The sequence below is a fragment of the Medicago truncatula genome, chromosome 4 (genome assembly GCF_003473485.1).
Source record: "Medicago truncatula cultivar Jemalong A17 chromosome 4, MtrunA17r5.0-ANR, whole genome shotgun sequence".
Classification (NCBI taxonomy): Eukaryota; Viridiplantae; Streptophyta; class Magnoliopsida; order Fabales; family Fabaceae; genus Medicago; species Medicago truncatula.
In genome coordinates this window covers 31,701,430-31,715,721 of record NC_053045.1, presented here as the reverse complement: position 1 = coordinate 31,715,721, position 14,292 = coordinate 31,701,430, and the positions used below count along the sequence as shown (strand labels likewise).

The 14,292-nt window shown below is 31.3% G+C and overlaps 2 protein-coding genes and 2 long non-coding RNA genes across 4 annotated transcripts; 2 read left to right on the top strand and 2 right to left on the bottom strand.

Moving 5' to 3' along the window:
- Positions 1 to 2,123: 2,123 nt before the first annotated feature.
- On the top strand, positions 2,124 to 3,086 carry LOC25492488 (glutathione S-transferase T3). Its single transcript, XM_013600639.1, has one exon. It carries the CDS (start codon positions 2,124 to 2,126, stop codon positions 3,084 to 3,086), a length of 963 nt encoding a protein of 320 aa, XP_013456093.1.
- A 331-nt stretch (positions 3,087 to 3,417) lies between these two features.
- On the top strand, positions 3,418 to 4,830 carry LOC112421403 (putative nuclease HARBI1). Its single transcript, XM_024783063.2, has one exon. It carries the CDS (start codon positions 3,483 to 3,485, stop codon positions 4,767 to 4,769), a length of 1,287 nt encoding a protein of 428 aa, XP_024638831.1. The 5' UTR covers positions 3,418 to 3,482; the 3' UTR covers positions 4,770 to 4,830.
- Positions 4,831 to 5,118: 288 nt separating this feature from the next.
- LOC120580110 (uncharacterized) lies at positions 5,119 to 5,543 on the bottom strand. The gene is made up of 2 exons (XR_005645733.1): positions 5,492 to 5,543; positions 5,119 to 5,367 (listed from the first exon to the last, which is right to left on the bottom strand). It is a non-coding gene; the product is annotated as an uncharacterized lncRNA (long non-coding RNA).
- Positions 5,544 to 11,096: 5,553 nt separating this feature from the next.
- LOC25492485 (uncharacterized) lies at positions 11,097 to 13,363 on the bottom strand. Its single transcript, XR_003010806.2, has 3 exons — positions 13,199 to 13,363; positions 13,012 to 13,112; positions 11,097 to 11,332 (listed from the first exon to the last, which is right to left on the bottom strand). It is a non-coding gene; the product is annotated as an uncharacterized lncRNA (long non-coding RNA).
- Positions 13,364 to 14,292: the final 929 nt, after the last annotated feature.

Genomic DNA, 14,292 nt, shown 5'->3' with positions numbered 1-14,292 from the left:
ACCGTACTGGAAATTGCTTGCAAGTTCTCCATTAGGCATGGGCTATGGGAGGATCAGAAATCAACATTGGACCTGTGCCACCTCATTTCCTATCAGTTTTGTTTTTCATTTGCTAGTTTTAACCCCATTTTACTTAGTTACTTTAGTATGAATAATCAATGTAATTCCAAACTCAAATTGGCGAATTTCCCCGTTTTGAGTTTGAGGGAGGCTGTTAAGATAGTTGGAAGTTATGTGGAGTTAGTTAAGGTAGTTAGACTAGAGTTAGTAATCAACTATAGTTAGTTGATAAGTAAACTAGAGTTAGTAGCTTGGTTAGAAGTTAGTTAGAGGTAGTTACTCAAACTAATCTCTATATATAGGAACACTATTGTACTCATTCATTATCTTTTATCAATCTATTCATTTCTACAATGAGTTACTTTGAGTATCTCCCTCATGAGTACTCTTATGCTTGCTATTTTGCTTACATCTATGACTTTTCTCCCTATGATTCCATGATTCTTAACATGTAGTTTGTTATTTGTCTTACATTGTCCAGGTTCCCGGACTATTGAGTGTGCAAGTATGCTTGAGTACCCTCATCCTTTGAGCTAACTTTTGGGATGAGATCCAAACCTATTTAACATGGTATCAGAGCCTGGTTAAAGATTATAATGTGGGAATCAGACTCAGGCCCACGCTAGGCGTGAGGGTGGGTGTGGAAGTTAATTTTGAAGTTGTTTGTAGTTTGTTATTTGTCCCACATTGATCAGGTTTTCTGTGGAAGTTAATTTTGAAGTTGTTTGTAGTTTGTTATTTGTCCCACATTGCTCAGGTTTTCAGGTTGTTGAGTGTATAAGTATGTTTTAGAACCTTCATCTTTTAAGTTAGCATTTGGGATGAGATCCAAGTCAATTTAACAAGGTGAGTCGGGTTATGGATTGCAGTTTTGGAATTGGACCCAATCCCACGCTAGATGTGAGGGTGAGTGTTGAAGTTGGTTTTAAAGTTGATTGTAGTTTGTTATTTATCCCACATTGCTTAATTTTCTGCTGTTGAGTGTATAAGTATGCTTGAGTACCCTCATCTTTGCTTGACTTTTAACAAAGAAATTTTCTGTTAATAATTGTTCTTTGTGATAGAACTATGTTGAGGGACTATAACATGTTTGATTTTTGAAAAATAATGTGAAATTGATTAGTAGTGCTCTAAATAGAGTGCAATGCTTTGAAACTGCAATCACAAGCTTCTAGTTGAAACTTGAACGTGTGTTCAGCCAATTTTAACGAAGAGAGAAACATACATTACTATATTGCATTGTCTGTTTGCTCCAAAATTTGAACAAACGTAACAAGTTAGTAAGAAATACCTTATATATAAAAAAACCTAGTTAAAAAATAAGTCGATATTTATTTTTCTTGTGGTAATTTGTAAAATACGAACATTAATTAATACCATTTAAGTACAAACACAATGCTCCTAAGAGCATGCACATCGGCTGCATATATGGGTGGTATCACACTGCCCAATGCTTTTGTGTCATAAGATCATGGATAATTGACATTGAAATTGAGTAGTTAAACTATCCATGGTGGTAATGCATTACTACCTTCCTTTTCCTGCAATTGTCAGATTTGTGCACATCTTCTATTACATTTGAGTTTTTTTTTCTTTTAATTAATATTTATATTATTGAAGAGAAGTCCAACGGTAATGTACATTTATTCAAGCCAACAAACTATACATTTCTCATCATACATATTTAACTCATGCAACGGTAATATTTTTTTTTTTCACTCATGCAACAACTAAATTTTTTAACATATATATTTGATTATTTATCCTATTCCATGGTAAAAAAAAACTACACATTTCTTTTGAAAATGAACCCCAACAATCAAGGATTTTGGTCCAATTATATACAAAATGGTGGTAATCCTCTTTGTAACCCAAATCAACAAAACACCTCATATTTTGGAAGTACATCTCATAACCCAAATCCACATCATAATCCAAATTTTTTAAATTCTCCTTTTATTCCAATTCCACAAAATAATCCACCCTTTGGAAATTACCCATATCATACTTCACCTTATCAATATCAATCTCAACAATTTTCATCTCAATCAACTAACCCCAGTATGTCTCATGAGGTTCATATTGGTAATGGTGGTGTGCAATCAAATGATCAAGAGACTTCAACACCTAAATCTTGCACTCAAGGTGGCTTGGAATCTATAAATCTTGATGAAGAAATTGGATCTGCACCGGCTGTAAAAACACCGAAAATAAGATTCCAACCAAACGAGGATGAACTTCTCATTCAATCATGGTTCAACATTTCAAAGGACTCGATTGTTGGAGTTGATCAAAAAGGAGATTGTTTTTGGAAGAGGATTAGTGAAGCTTATAACAAGCACCGCGACAAAAATTGTCCAGAGAGGAATTTCATGGCACTAAAAGGTCGATGGCACAAAACGATCAATCCTTCTGTTAATAAGTTTGTTGGGTGCTACAAACAAGCCGTTGGTTTGAAAAAAAGTGGTAGCTCCGAGAGCGACATTATTTTGGCTGCACATGATATTTTTCACCACGACATGCGTAGAAAATTCACATTTGAGGGTGCGTGGAGATTAATGAAGGATGAACCCAAATGGAGTGCAGGTTCATTAGAACCTTCTTCAAAAAGAACAAAGAATTCAACTTCTGGAGCATATTCGCCGTCTTCTAACCCACCAACACCAACAAGCGAATACAATCCGCCGAAGCGTCCAATCGGTCAAAAGGCGGCTAAAAGGAAGGAAAAAGAAAAGCTTAAAGAAACGTCTGCTACCAAATTTGATACTTTGAAATATAACTTCGACAAAAAGTTTGAACTAGTATCCGTGTTTGCACGTGATTATGCACGTATTGAGAGTGAAAAGGTCGAGATAGAGAGGAAAAGGGTTGATGCGGAGCTACAAAGAACCGAAAATGATAGGGAAAGGTCGAAGATCGATGATTTACAAATTCTTTTAAAGGATACGTCAAATATGAATGCAAGACAACTAAAAGATTATGAATATTTGTGTGGCATGATTAGAGATAAATATGGACTTAATTGATATTATTATGTATGTTTTATGACTAGCCATTTTTATTTATGTTAGACTTATTTATGTTGGACTTAATAAATGTTACTTATTATGTAAAAGCTAGCTATGCTACTGATTATTATGTATGTTCTATGTGAGAATTCAATTTAAAGAAAAGCTAATTATAGCCATTATACTAGCCGTTATCTCAGAATATGTAACTATTATATGAGAATTGCTAATATATATAACTAGCCGTTATAATCAGTAGCTTTTAAATTCAATATAAACTAGCCGTTATTCATAACTATATAAATATTATAACATGCATAACAAACTTCACAATCATTCTCAATTTCATTCCTTTAAAAAAAATCATTCTCAACTTCCCTCTTTGTTCACATTCAATATCATACTTCTCTTCACATGGATCCTTCCAATCCTTCCCATATTGCAAAATTGTTCATGGATTATATGAATGATGACTTGGATGAAGAACTTTTGAGGCTTGCACAAGAAGAGTTTGCGAGCTCAAGTAGGCCTAGAAGCCAAAGAAGGAATATAGAGAGGAATCGCGAAGAAGGACATGAGCGATTATTCAATGATTATTTTTCAGAAACTCCAGTGTACACGGATGAGCAGTTCCGTCTAAGGTATCGAATGCATAAACATGTCTTTCTTCGCTTAGTTGAAGCTCTTAGCCAATATGATGAGTATTTTCAGCTGAGGGTTGATGCAACTGGTAGATCAGGTATTTCACCACTACAAAAATGCACTGCTGTTATTCGTATGTTGGCATATGGAACATCTGCTGATAGTGTGGATGACTATTTGAGAATTGGTGAAACTACAACACTAAAATGTGTCGATAAGTTTACAAGGGGTGTGATCAGTGTATTTGGGCCACAATATTTGCGAAAGCCAACGACTGAAGATATCGAACGCCTGTTGCAGATGGGGGAGGCACGTGGTTTTCCAGGTATGTTGGGTAGTATTGATTGTATGCATTGGGAATGGAAAAATTGTCCAGTCGCAATGAAAGGGCAGTATGTTCGAGGTGATCATGGTAAACCCACTGTTATGCTTGAGGCAATTGCTTCACAAGACCTATGGATTTGGCATGCATTCTTTGGGGTAGCTGGTTCAAACAACGATATCAACGTGTTGAACCAATCTGATGTCTTCAATGATGTTATGCAAGGGCGAGCTCCAGAGGTTCGTTATTCAATAAATCGTACTGAATACAACATGGGTTATTATTTATCTGATGGCATTTATCCTGAATGGGCCACATTTGTGAAAAGCATCCCGATGCCACAAGGAGAAAAGAGAAAATTGTTTGCCCAACATCAAGAAGGCGCTAGGAAGGATATCGAACGAGCATTTGGAGTTCTCCAATCCCGATTTGCAATCATACGTAACCCGGCTCGATCTTGGCATCTGGATTCTCTGAAGCGCATAATGGATACGTGCATCATATTACACAACATGATTGTTGAAGATGAGCGTGCTACATATGGTGGCAATTTTGATTATTCTTATGATCATCTTGGCAATGACCCAATTGCACCATCAGACAATTCTAATATTGATTTTCGCGAGTTCCTACGTAGAAGACACCATGTTCAAGATAAGCAAATTCATCGACACCTTCAACAAGATTTAATAGAACATATATGGGAACGTTTTGGGCATGAGAATAACCGCAACTAAAAATTATTTTAAAATTTAGTATATTTTTAGGTAGTAGTAGTTTATTTCAACGTTTAATAATTTTATTGATGTATTTTCTTATAACTTATTTGTGTCAAGTAGTACATTATTTAATATATTTTCGTATAATTTTCATTTAACTTAATTTATTATTTAGATATTTTGATTCATTTTTAGTATATTGTGTGATACATTTTATATATTTTCATTACACATTTTATATATTAATGTAAAATATAATTTAAAATATATTGTAGTTGTAAGATAAGTGGGACCCATTTTAGAGTTTTAGAGGAGTGGCATGGATATTTAGAAAATGTAGTTGAGTGGTTTAAATAATTGGAAAGTGTAAAGTAATGTAATATATTATGTGGGTCCCATTTATACCACCCATTTGGGTGGCATGGATGTGGGTGCTCTAAGAGTAGAATACACGAATCCATTGATCTCTTATGACATGAAAGAAACATTTATTGATACCACTGAATGCTGATGATGTTGAACGAAGATTTTCATTTCTTTAAGGTTTAGTTGGTGGATGCTGATTCCCTTTTGAGCTGGGCCCTGATGGGATTTTACAACTCTTCTTTTCTTTAACCTGTGATTTTCATTGCTCGGATCAGAATATAATTATACAATTATCATACAGTTACCACTAAATTAAAATGAATAAAAATGCACATTTGAAAATAAAAAGTTATTGATGTCTTTATAAAACTAACCCAGTATATGGCTTTGGGATAGCTTGTTTGGTTCTGAGCTTGAAATCAACTGTTGGCAGCAATAGAGAGTTACGTGAGATAGAGTATAATCATTAGAGTTTTAAATTGATTTATAAAATTAAAAAATCTTGTTCATCTATTCAATTAAGTACATTGATTATTTACTCCTTGCAAATTTGACACCACTAAGTGAAATAAAATATTTAACACGTATGTGAAATGTATATGATAAGTGCAAGATTGTACCAACAAATATATAAAGTGCAAGCTATTTGTATGAGAATAGGAATTACCTGATTGATTAGCCTGAACATTGGCATTGACGTGATTGAATGCAGAAGCCATGCAAAGAGAAAGAGAAGATGGATGGAAATTTGTCTTCTCATCTTTGGCAAAGTTTGTAGTGATTATAGTGAATGTAATGGCACTTTTAATGGGGTAATTTAGGGTTACAAATTTACATGCATGATGTACATATAATTTTAGAAAAACGCCGCAAATGAGCATTGTTTAAGAAGTTAAAAAAGTAATTTTTGAATAAAAAATTGTATATTTGTTACCGTGAATATAAATGTTTGATTTGTATTTTCAAGATACAATTTTATTTTATGGATTTCTTAAACAAACACTTACTCCTCCGGTCTTTATTATAAGTAACAATTGATTTTTTAGGCTCATTGGATAATTAATATATCTCGTTATAAATATAGACTAGATACATCAGTTACACAATAAATTTTTGATACGATAGGTTAAACCATTTGGTAATTGGTGCTATTATATAATCATTAGGCAATTTGAAATTTTACGTGAAAATGTTTGTTAAAAAAAAAAAAGATGGCAAGGAATCCTATGACATTTACGTGAGGAAATGTGGGACCATAAAAGATCGAGAATCTGTTTTTGTACTCATAATATACTATATTGAATTCTTATTTGTTATCATTGCTTTCATTATAGTGCTTTACTATTCTGTCGGCATCCTTTCTCAAAATGGCAATATATAGTTAATTGAAATCTGAGCAATAGTGTAAATATTGAGCCTTGAAACATTTAAGATTTTTTATTTTCATTTTTTTAAGAAGATATGAGGGTAAGAGTGATTTTTAGGATTTGAGAGAGAGGGAGGAAGAAGAAAATGTTGTGTTTTGTGATTTTTGGAGCAAGACATCCTATTTATAAACAGTGGTGGATCTTAAGTTATTTTCTTAGGGGTGTCAAAATTATATGAAATTATAAGCAAAATTGACAACTTATTTAACGATATATTTTACTAACCTTTGAATACTAGTGCTAACCTTTGAAGAGTTTTCTAATATATAGAAAACTTGGGGGGCGCCATGACTCCCATGGGTCCTAACCAAGATTCGCCACTGTTTATAAAGTTGGTTTGATTTTGAAATAAACCGAACCCATTTATTTCAGTGTTAAGTAGGTGCCCTAATTGAGCTCTAATCCAACTCTCGTGACTAAAAAATAAAAATTCTTCGTACATTTTAAACTACTTTGCTACCGATAAAATTCACGGGCTCGTGATAATTATTTTTTCAACGGAGTTTTCATTTTAGAAAGTTCATAATTTCAAACTTCAATACTTTTTAAATAGAAAACAATTTATATAGGCTTTGTTTGGCAAGACAAACAAGGTAGCTTATAGCCGATAGTTTATATGTAAATTATTTTCTGTTCAAAATGTATTGAAGTTTAGATTACTCTTAAGAAATAAACATTTAGTCATAATTATAGGTTCATCTCACACCAAGGAAACCATCTTCCCATGGTCTATGGTGTCTTACCCTCCTAAGAAACTTGCACTTGTTCTCTCTTTTGTGCAAGTAGTCAATTCCTTTGCGGAAGTTGATAAATTCTTTTGTGCAAGTAGTCAATTATTTGTTTGCATGAGTCTTTAAACATTTCACAATATTAATAATATAATTATCTTTTATTTAATTAACACGGGATTACACGACTTGTGCGAAATCACAAGTCTTTTACTAGTTAATAAACAATAAAATAACTTTCTAATGACACATATTTTTAAAAGTGTCTCTTTGAGTAACTTCCTTACAAATGTCTTATTTTTAAATAAGTAAATTACAAATTATTTTCTGGCGACTTCTATAAAAACTTGGGTTTTTCAATTGACACATTCACTAAGTCGAATGATTCTTTATTACTCATGTCGAATATATGCATGTAACATGGACCACAGTTTTTTATTTAACACAAGTCTTACTCAAAAGTGTTTAGATGAGATGACTCAAATCTCATTTAACTTAACTAAGATTATGGGTATGAATACAATTTTAAACATGCATCAGCGATTCAGCGTTAATACTTTTAGAAGAGTTTGTCATTTATTATAAGTTCCACCGGAGGTCTTCATGATTACGCAATGAGGATACATGGTAATTTACAACAAAAAGAAAAACGGTTATATTTAGGCGATGTCATACGCTTTCTAAGGGTGACAAATTCTTCAATATAACAATGTAAAAACTATTCTAATCAATGGACTCATCAAACCCATTACATGAATAACCGACAAGGGAATTGCTTCTCTATTTGAGTTCTTTTCCAACAAGTTGCATGTCAATTATTTATCATCTTATTCTTATGCCTATTCTTAATTTCCTTTTGTATTACACCAATGATATTTATGTGCAAGTGTGAGTTAAATGTTTTACATCGGATAGAAAAGTGGAGGTTGAACATTTTATAAATAAGAGAATCCATAAAATCATTGCCTTAAAGTTTTGGATAAGAGTGTGACGTCTCTCTTACTTGTGTGGTTGCTCTGCCTGAATATGGGTGGTCTCCCGGACTCCCCTCGTAACCCAACACGATCAACAGGAATAGGCCTTCGACATTCATCCAATCCCAAAACCTATATTTGGTTTGATATTCACTTAACCAACAAAGGCACTAATATCTCTAACATCACATTTTTTTCACAAAAAAAAAAAAAAAAAACTCTAATCACACTAATATCTCTAACATCATATTTCTTTCAAAAATGTATCTAAAATCATATAGAAAATGCAATTTTCCACACTAACACGATCAACCATTCCCTTGTGGTATAAACATAACTTTTAAGCTTCTTAAATGATGTATCAAACACCTAGCTAGTTCATCATACTTATTAACCTCTTTATATCAATCATAAGAAGAAGAAATGGTAACACTACACAATATTAATAATTAATTTCTACGGTACACTAAAATAATTGATATGTATCGGTACATCAGATCTTTAAATTAACAATTAAACGAGTTTTTTTGAAGAAAAAAAATACTTTTTATCATTTACAATTGTAATAAGTAAATACTATTCACCAAAAGTTTCGACGAAATAAAATCTAAATTTTTATTAGTCATAGTAGTGTATATTGATTATTTTTTATAATAAAATGTAAAAAACAAAATACTACGATTTTTACGAACAATGAAACTGTATTTTTTCTTATGAAAATATATTTCTTAAAATATAAAAGTCGACAGATAAATATTTATTTCATATAAATGATCGTTAATTTTTTGATTTAATCAATAAATGTATCAGCAAACTTCAATTTATTGTTGTATCATAGAAGCTTCCTAACTAATTGTCACATTGAACTTAACTCAGACATTGCATAATTTATGCAGGGACTGAGATTCGAACCTCGAATACCCCACTTCTCCACATTTAATTATGTGAGCTCTAGTTACTAGGCTACTAAAAAAACTCCCTAACTAATTTAGTAAGACACTTATATGACCATTAGAGAAATGGAAACGTCAAAGAAACATATTTTAAAGTGTTGGAACATAAACTTGTAATAAATTTATGAGAAACAAATAAAACTATAGCTTTATACATTATATGGAGTTATTTTTCAACTTTCCTTTGATTTAATGCAGTAACGCAAACTATAGCTTTATATAGTTATTTTTCAAATTACATATGATTTAATGCAATAACTCTTTAAAAACCTACACGACGGTACTTCGTCAGGACCCGAACATGGAGATTTTGGACAATCAGAATCATCAATACAAATAGCAAGTGATGTGATATAAAATTTTGCCTATAAAGAAAAAATGAAAAGGATGCTACAGCATACTAGGCAAATTCAGTTTTAGCGACGGCCAGATTCCATCGAAAAACAGGCTAAAACTGTCACTAACTGTTCCCTGACGGACTTCGCGACGAAATCGAAATATGTCGTAACAATAGGCGTCGGAAAATGTTAGCAAGGGAAAATTAAATTGTCACAATTTTGCTAAGGTTCATGTATGGTCGCAAACAGCAAAAATCTGACGCTAAATATCACAAAATAAGGACATTTATAACCCATATTTCCGTCACAAAGTATCGACGCAATAAATATCCGTCACAAATTTCTGAGGAAAAAAAAGGTTGCAAAATATCAGAGAGCATACTCCCGTCGCTATAGTTTCTGGAAATTTGAGTAGCGTCATTGTAAAGGCCGACGCTAATTTGCATACCAAATGTTTCACAACTTTTAATTTTCCATCGCAAATAGCAATTTTTTTATCCAGATAATTAACATTTGTGTCCATCTACTTTGTCACAAACTTTATTTCGTTGTGGCAATTGCAATTGTTTTGTCCCCATAAATATTTGTTTACGCATGTGACATTCATCTCAAATATATATATATATATATATATATATATATATATATATCAAGTTTACAATTATGAGTGACTAGGCTATCACAAACATTAATTAGTTTTTTTATTCAGGTTGTAAGAGATCAAACCATCACAAATGTTAAATATTTAATTGCAATTTTGACCCCCTATGTTTTACAATCTGATGATTTTGACCCTTTATAATAAAATAATAACAATTTTGCTCCTTAAGTTTATCCCCTTATTTTGACCACTTAGTCTGATTTTGACCCAGTCAACTCACATGTGGCACCTCACTTAAGCACTTAAGTGAGTAGGATGCCACATGTATTTTTTATTTTTATATTTAAAAAAAATCAACTCATAAATAATAATAATTAAAAAAGAAAATAATAAAAATCTTTCTTCTTTCTCCTCTCACTATGCTTCTTGAAGCTTCCACTCCCTCTAATGAAATACGATTTTCCAAACACTTTTTCCACTATAGACTTACTTGGTGTTCTTGGTGATACAACCTTAGAGCTTTCTCGTGTAACATATGAAACCTCCATGTGTCCGAAAAAGTGGACACACCTAACAGTCAAACAAACCTTGTTGCCGCCACCATCGGAACAAGATTTCTCCGACGGAGAAAAAGATGGCAAGAGAGAAAGTGTAGTTGACATGAGAGAAGGGAAGGGGTGAAAAATGAATGGTGTGGAAGTGTCGAAATACAAGAAAAAATAAAGATTTTTTTAAAATTTTCTTTTATATTTATTACTCACTCTGTCTCACAATATTAATTAGTCGTTTAATGTTTGTTCATGATGATTAAGAAAATGATTAATTATTTTGATATCTAGTTGATGTAGGAAAACATATTAAAAGAATGCATGAATCATTAATTGATTTATGACATGTTTATATAATTCAAGTACATGTTTGTTAATGATGCTCCCGAGATGCATGTATTATGTTATTATTGTACGTAAGATATGCATCTTATGCATTTGTTTTCATGTTTTAAAGCACAAGCTTACAAACTCGAGAGTAAAACAAATAACAACAGAAAATAGTCTAGATCCCTATATAATAATATTGGAGTCGTACAAATATTTCATAACGATTAAAAAGAAAAAACCCACAATACATGTCTTTATCTTCTCTCATTAGCAAAGCTCCGCTGATCGCTATTCATGACCATATTTTTTGTGTAATCTGTATATTCAAATGCATAGAAGAAGAGACCACCCAAATAAATGGCGGGTACATCTTACATGATGTTAGAAGTATATGGCTTAATATATGAAGGATTTTTCTATCATGTGCAAATTTGCACATGTTAAAAAGTTTAAAGTAGTAACTTTAACTTAAAATTTGTATTTTTTATATTAAATATGTAGTTTTTAATCAATAATTGTTGGTTTTCAATAAAAAAATTACTATTTTTAGTTACCTTAACATGTGCAATATTGCACATGTTAGACAAATACATAGACATGTATAAAATCAAACAATCATGGAAATATAATATTACATGATACAATGGAAGATAATTAACCACTCATATGCATGTGGTGCCAAACTAACTCATGAAAATATGAATTAAGAGGGCATGATATATGTGACATACAAGTGCAAAAAATATGCATCTTTTATGCCTTCATGTATATAGTACACTCTCACTAATATGATATTGTTATGTGAACAATCAAGATATGTCCATACATAAGATATCTAATATAATCCATTTATAATAAATGGTCAAATGCATCTAAAGGTCCTTTAAGTTTTTCGTTTTTTCTAAAGTGGTCCTTTAAGTTTTAAAAGTCACAAACAAATCCTTTTAGTTTTTGAATCGTTTCAAACAAGTCATGTTGTAGATAGCATAATTGTTAATTGCTTCCTTGAACTCATCTTTGATACCAAATCTGGCTCCTAACACCACTTAAAATTAGTCATCTTTTTAGGCATGACAAATGGTGGATAATGAATGATCTTTGTTGCTATCATTGAATCATCACCATCATCCTATAAAAGGATTTGTTTGAAACGATTCAAAAACTAAAATGACTTGTTTGAGACTTTTGAAACTTAAAGAACTTGTTTGGAACTTTTGAAACTTAAAGGACCACTTTAGGAAAAACGAAAAAACTTCAAGGATCTTTAGATGCATTTGACCTAATTTCCCTATGTATATAATCCATTTTTTTCTTACGCATCCTAAGTTGCTTATTGAAGATATAGGTTAGTCATCGGTAGTTATTGGTTGAGGTTGGTTACTAGTTAGTTAATGTCTATAAATAGACTTGAGTTAGTTAAATTGTAACTAACTTCTTCATTTATAATACCACTCATTCTCATCAATACAAGAATGTTATAGTTTTGTCTAAACTTTATACAGAGATATTATGTTTCATAATAGTTCCATTGTTGCTAATTCAACTTGGGCCAGACGATGTCAAGAAGTGTTATTCTAACCTTCTTAGACCTTATTCACTTGATATAAATCATAAATATATGTTACAAAGCATGATAAAATACTAAAAAATCTTCAAGATGATATTCTAAAGTTTCAAACTCAAACGGTCATTTCCTTGATATTTAAACCTTATTTCTAATCTTCTTTCATGATATATCAAGCATTTAAGTCACATTAGTGTATTGCTAAGACTTGAATAAAACAATTAACACATGTCTAATGCTATCAAATAAATTGAAAATGTTAGATAAATATATATATATATATATATATATATATATATATATATATATATATATATATATATATATATATATATATATATATAATATGAGACACATCATACAAGTAATAACATGTGATGGGAATTATAGCTAATCCTAGAGGTAACAAAGAATTATTTTTTTCAAAATACCTGTCAAACACAGTGACAATCGAAAAAAATACACTTCGCAGTTTTAGGAGAACAAAAAAGTTGTGGACAAGCAGCATCAGTTACACAAAGACCACCAAATGCTATTATAAAATATAATAATAAAATAACGTTAGTGATAGGATATGAATGATTGTGAATAAGAAAATAAATATGAGAAATGGCTTACCATCGACATGAACTAGAGCAAGAAATAGAGAAATAAAAAATGTCATAGCATACACAAACTTGAAAATTGCAGTCATATTATTTGATCAGTTTATAATTTAAAACATTTGATGGTATGCTTACTTCATTTAAATAGTTTTTAATACTTTGGAATTGCAATAAATCCTACCTAAAAATAGAATAACGGTAAAATGTATCCAAAGTACAATGGTATGTCATGTTTGTCCCTTTAGCTCAAATAATTAGTTACTTGACCTTTGAATGGATCTAACTATAGAAATTAATTGATTGTATTAAAAATTCTTTTTTTAACAACCTTTCATTATTTTTTATTTTTTATCTAGCCTTTCATAGAATACGGAGAAATAAACACACAAAAGAGAAATGATAGTTTTTTATTTTTTATCTAGCGTTCCATACAATAAGGAGAAAGAAACACAAAAGAGAAGTAATAGTATTAATGATGAAAAACTTAGCCGCAGAAATAATACAACAATAAACAAAAATATTTTTTTGCAAAAATTAAAAGTATCATAGGATGCAAATATATGCATAAATATAAACCTCATAATTTTGTCTATACTTTGGGGATAATTATTCTGCCTTGGTGGTAACAACAATTCCTTGAGGCAAAAATAATTTTTTATTTTTGAAAATGGAAAGGCTATGAAATTCATGCCAATTAAACAAGCATTATTACGAGTAGCAAACAGTAAGTGATCATATGTAATTTTTTAAGACTCAACATATTTTAAAGATTGATTGAGAAAAATTAAAATCAATGGGTTGCCTCCCTTTCAAAGCTTGTTATAATGTCATTAGGTCGGCACCTCAACCACAATTATGGTTTATTATATGCAAGAAAGAACACATAATCTTTTCTCTTCCTCTTATTTGGTACGAATTTCATGAATTTGGCATAGATCGTAGAAAATTCAAAGTTCGTATCTTTCCCTCGGAAAGCTTTTAGAATTTGTGGTCTCACATCTTATAGAATAATGAGACACGCTGCAAATCAATATTCCTTTGAATCTCAAATTTCACGAAGTTTGATAGAATGGAAAGCTTGTCTACTTGCACCATCACGTCCTCCAC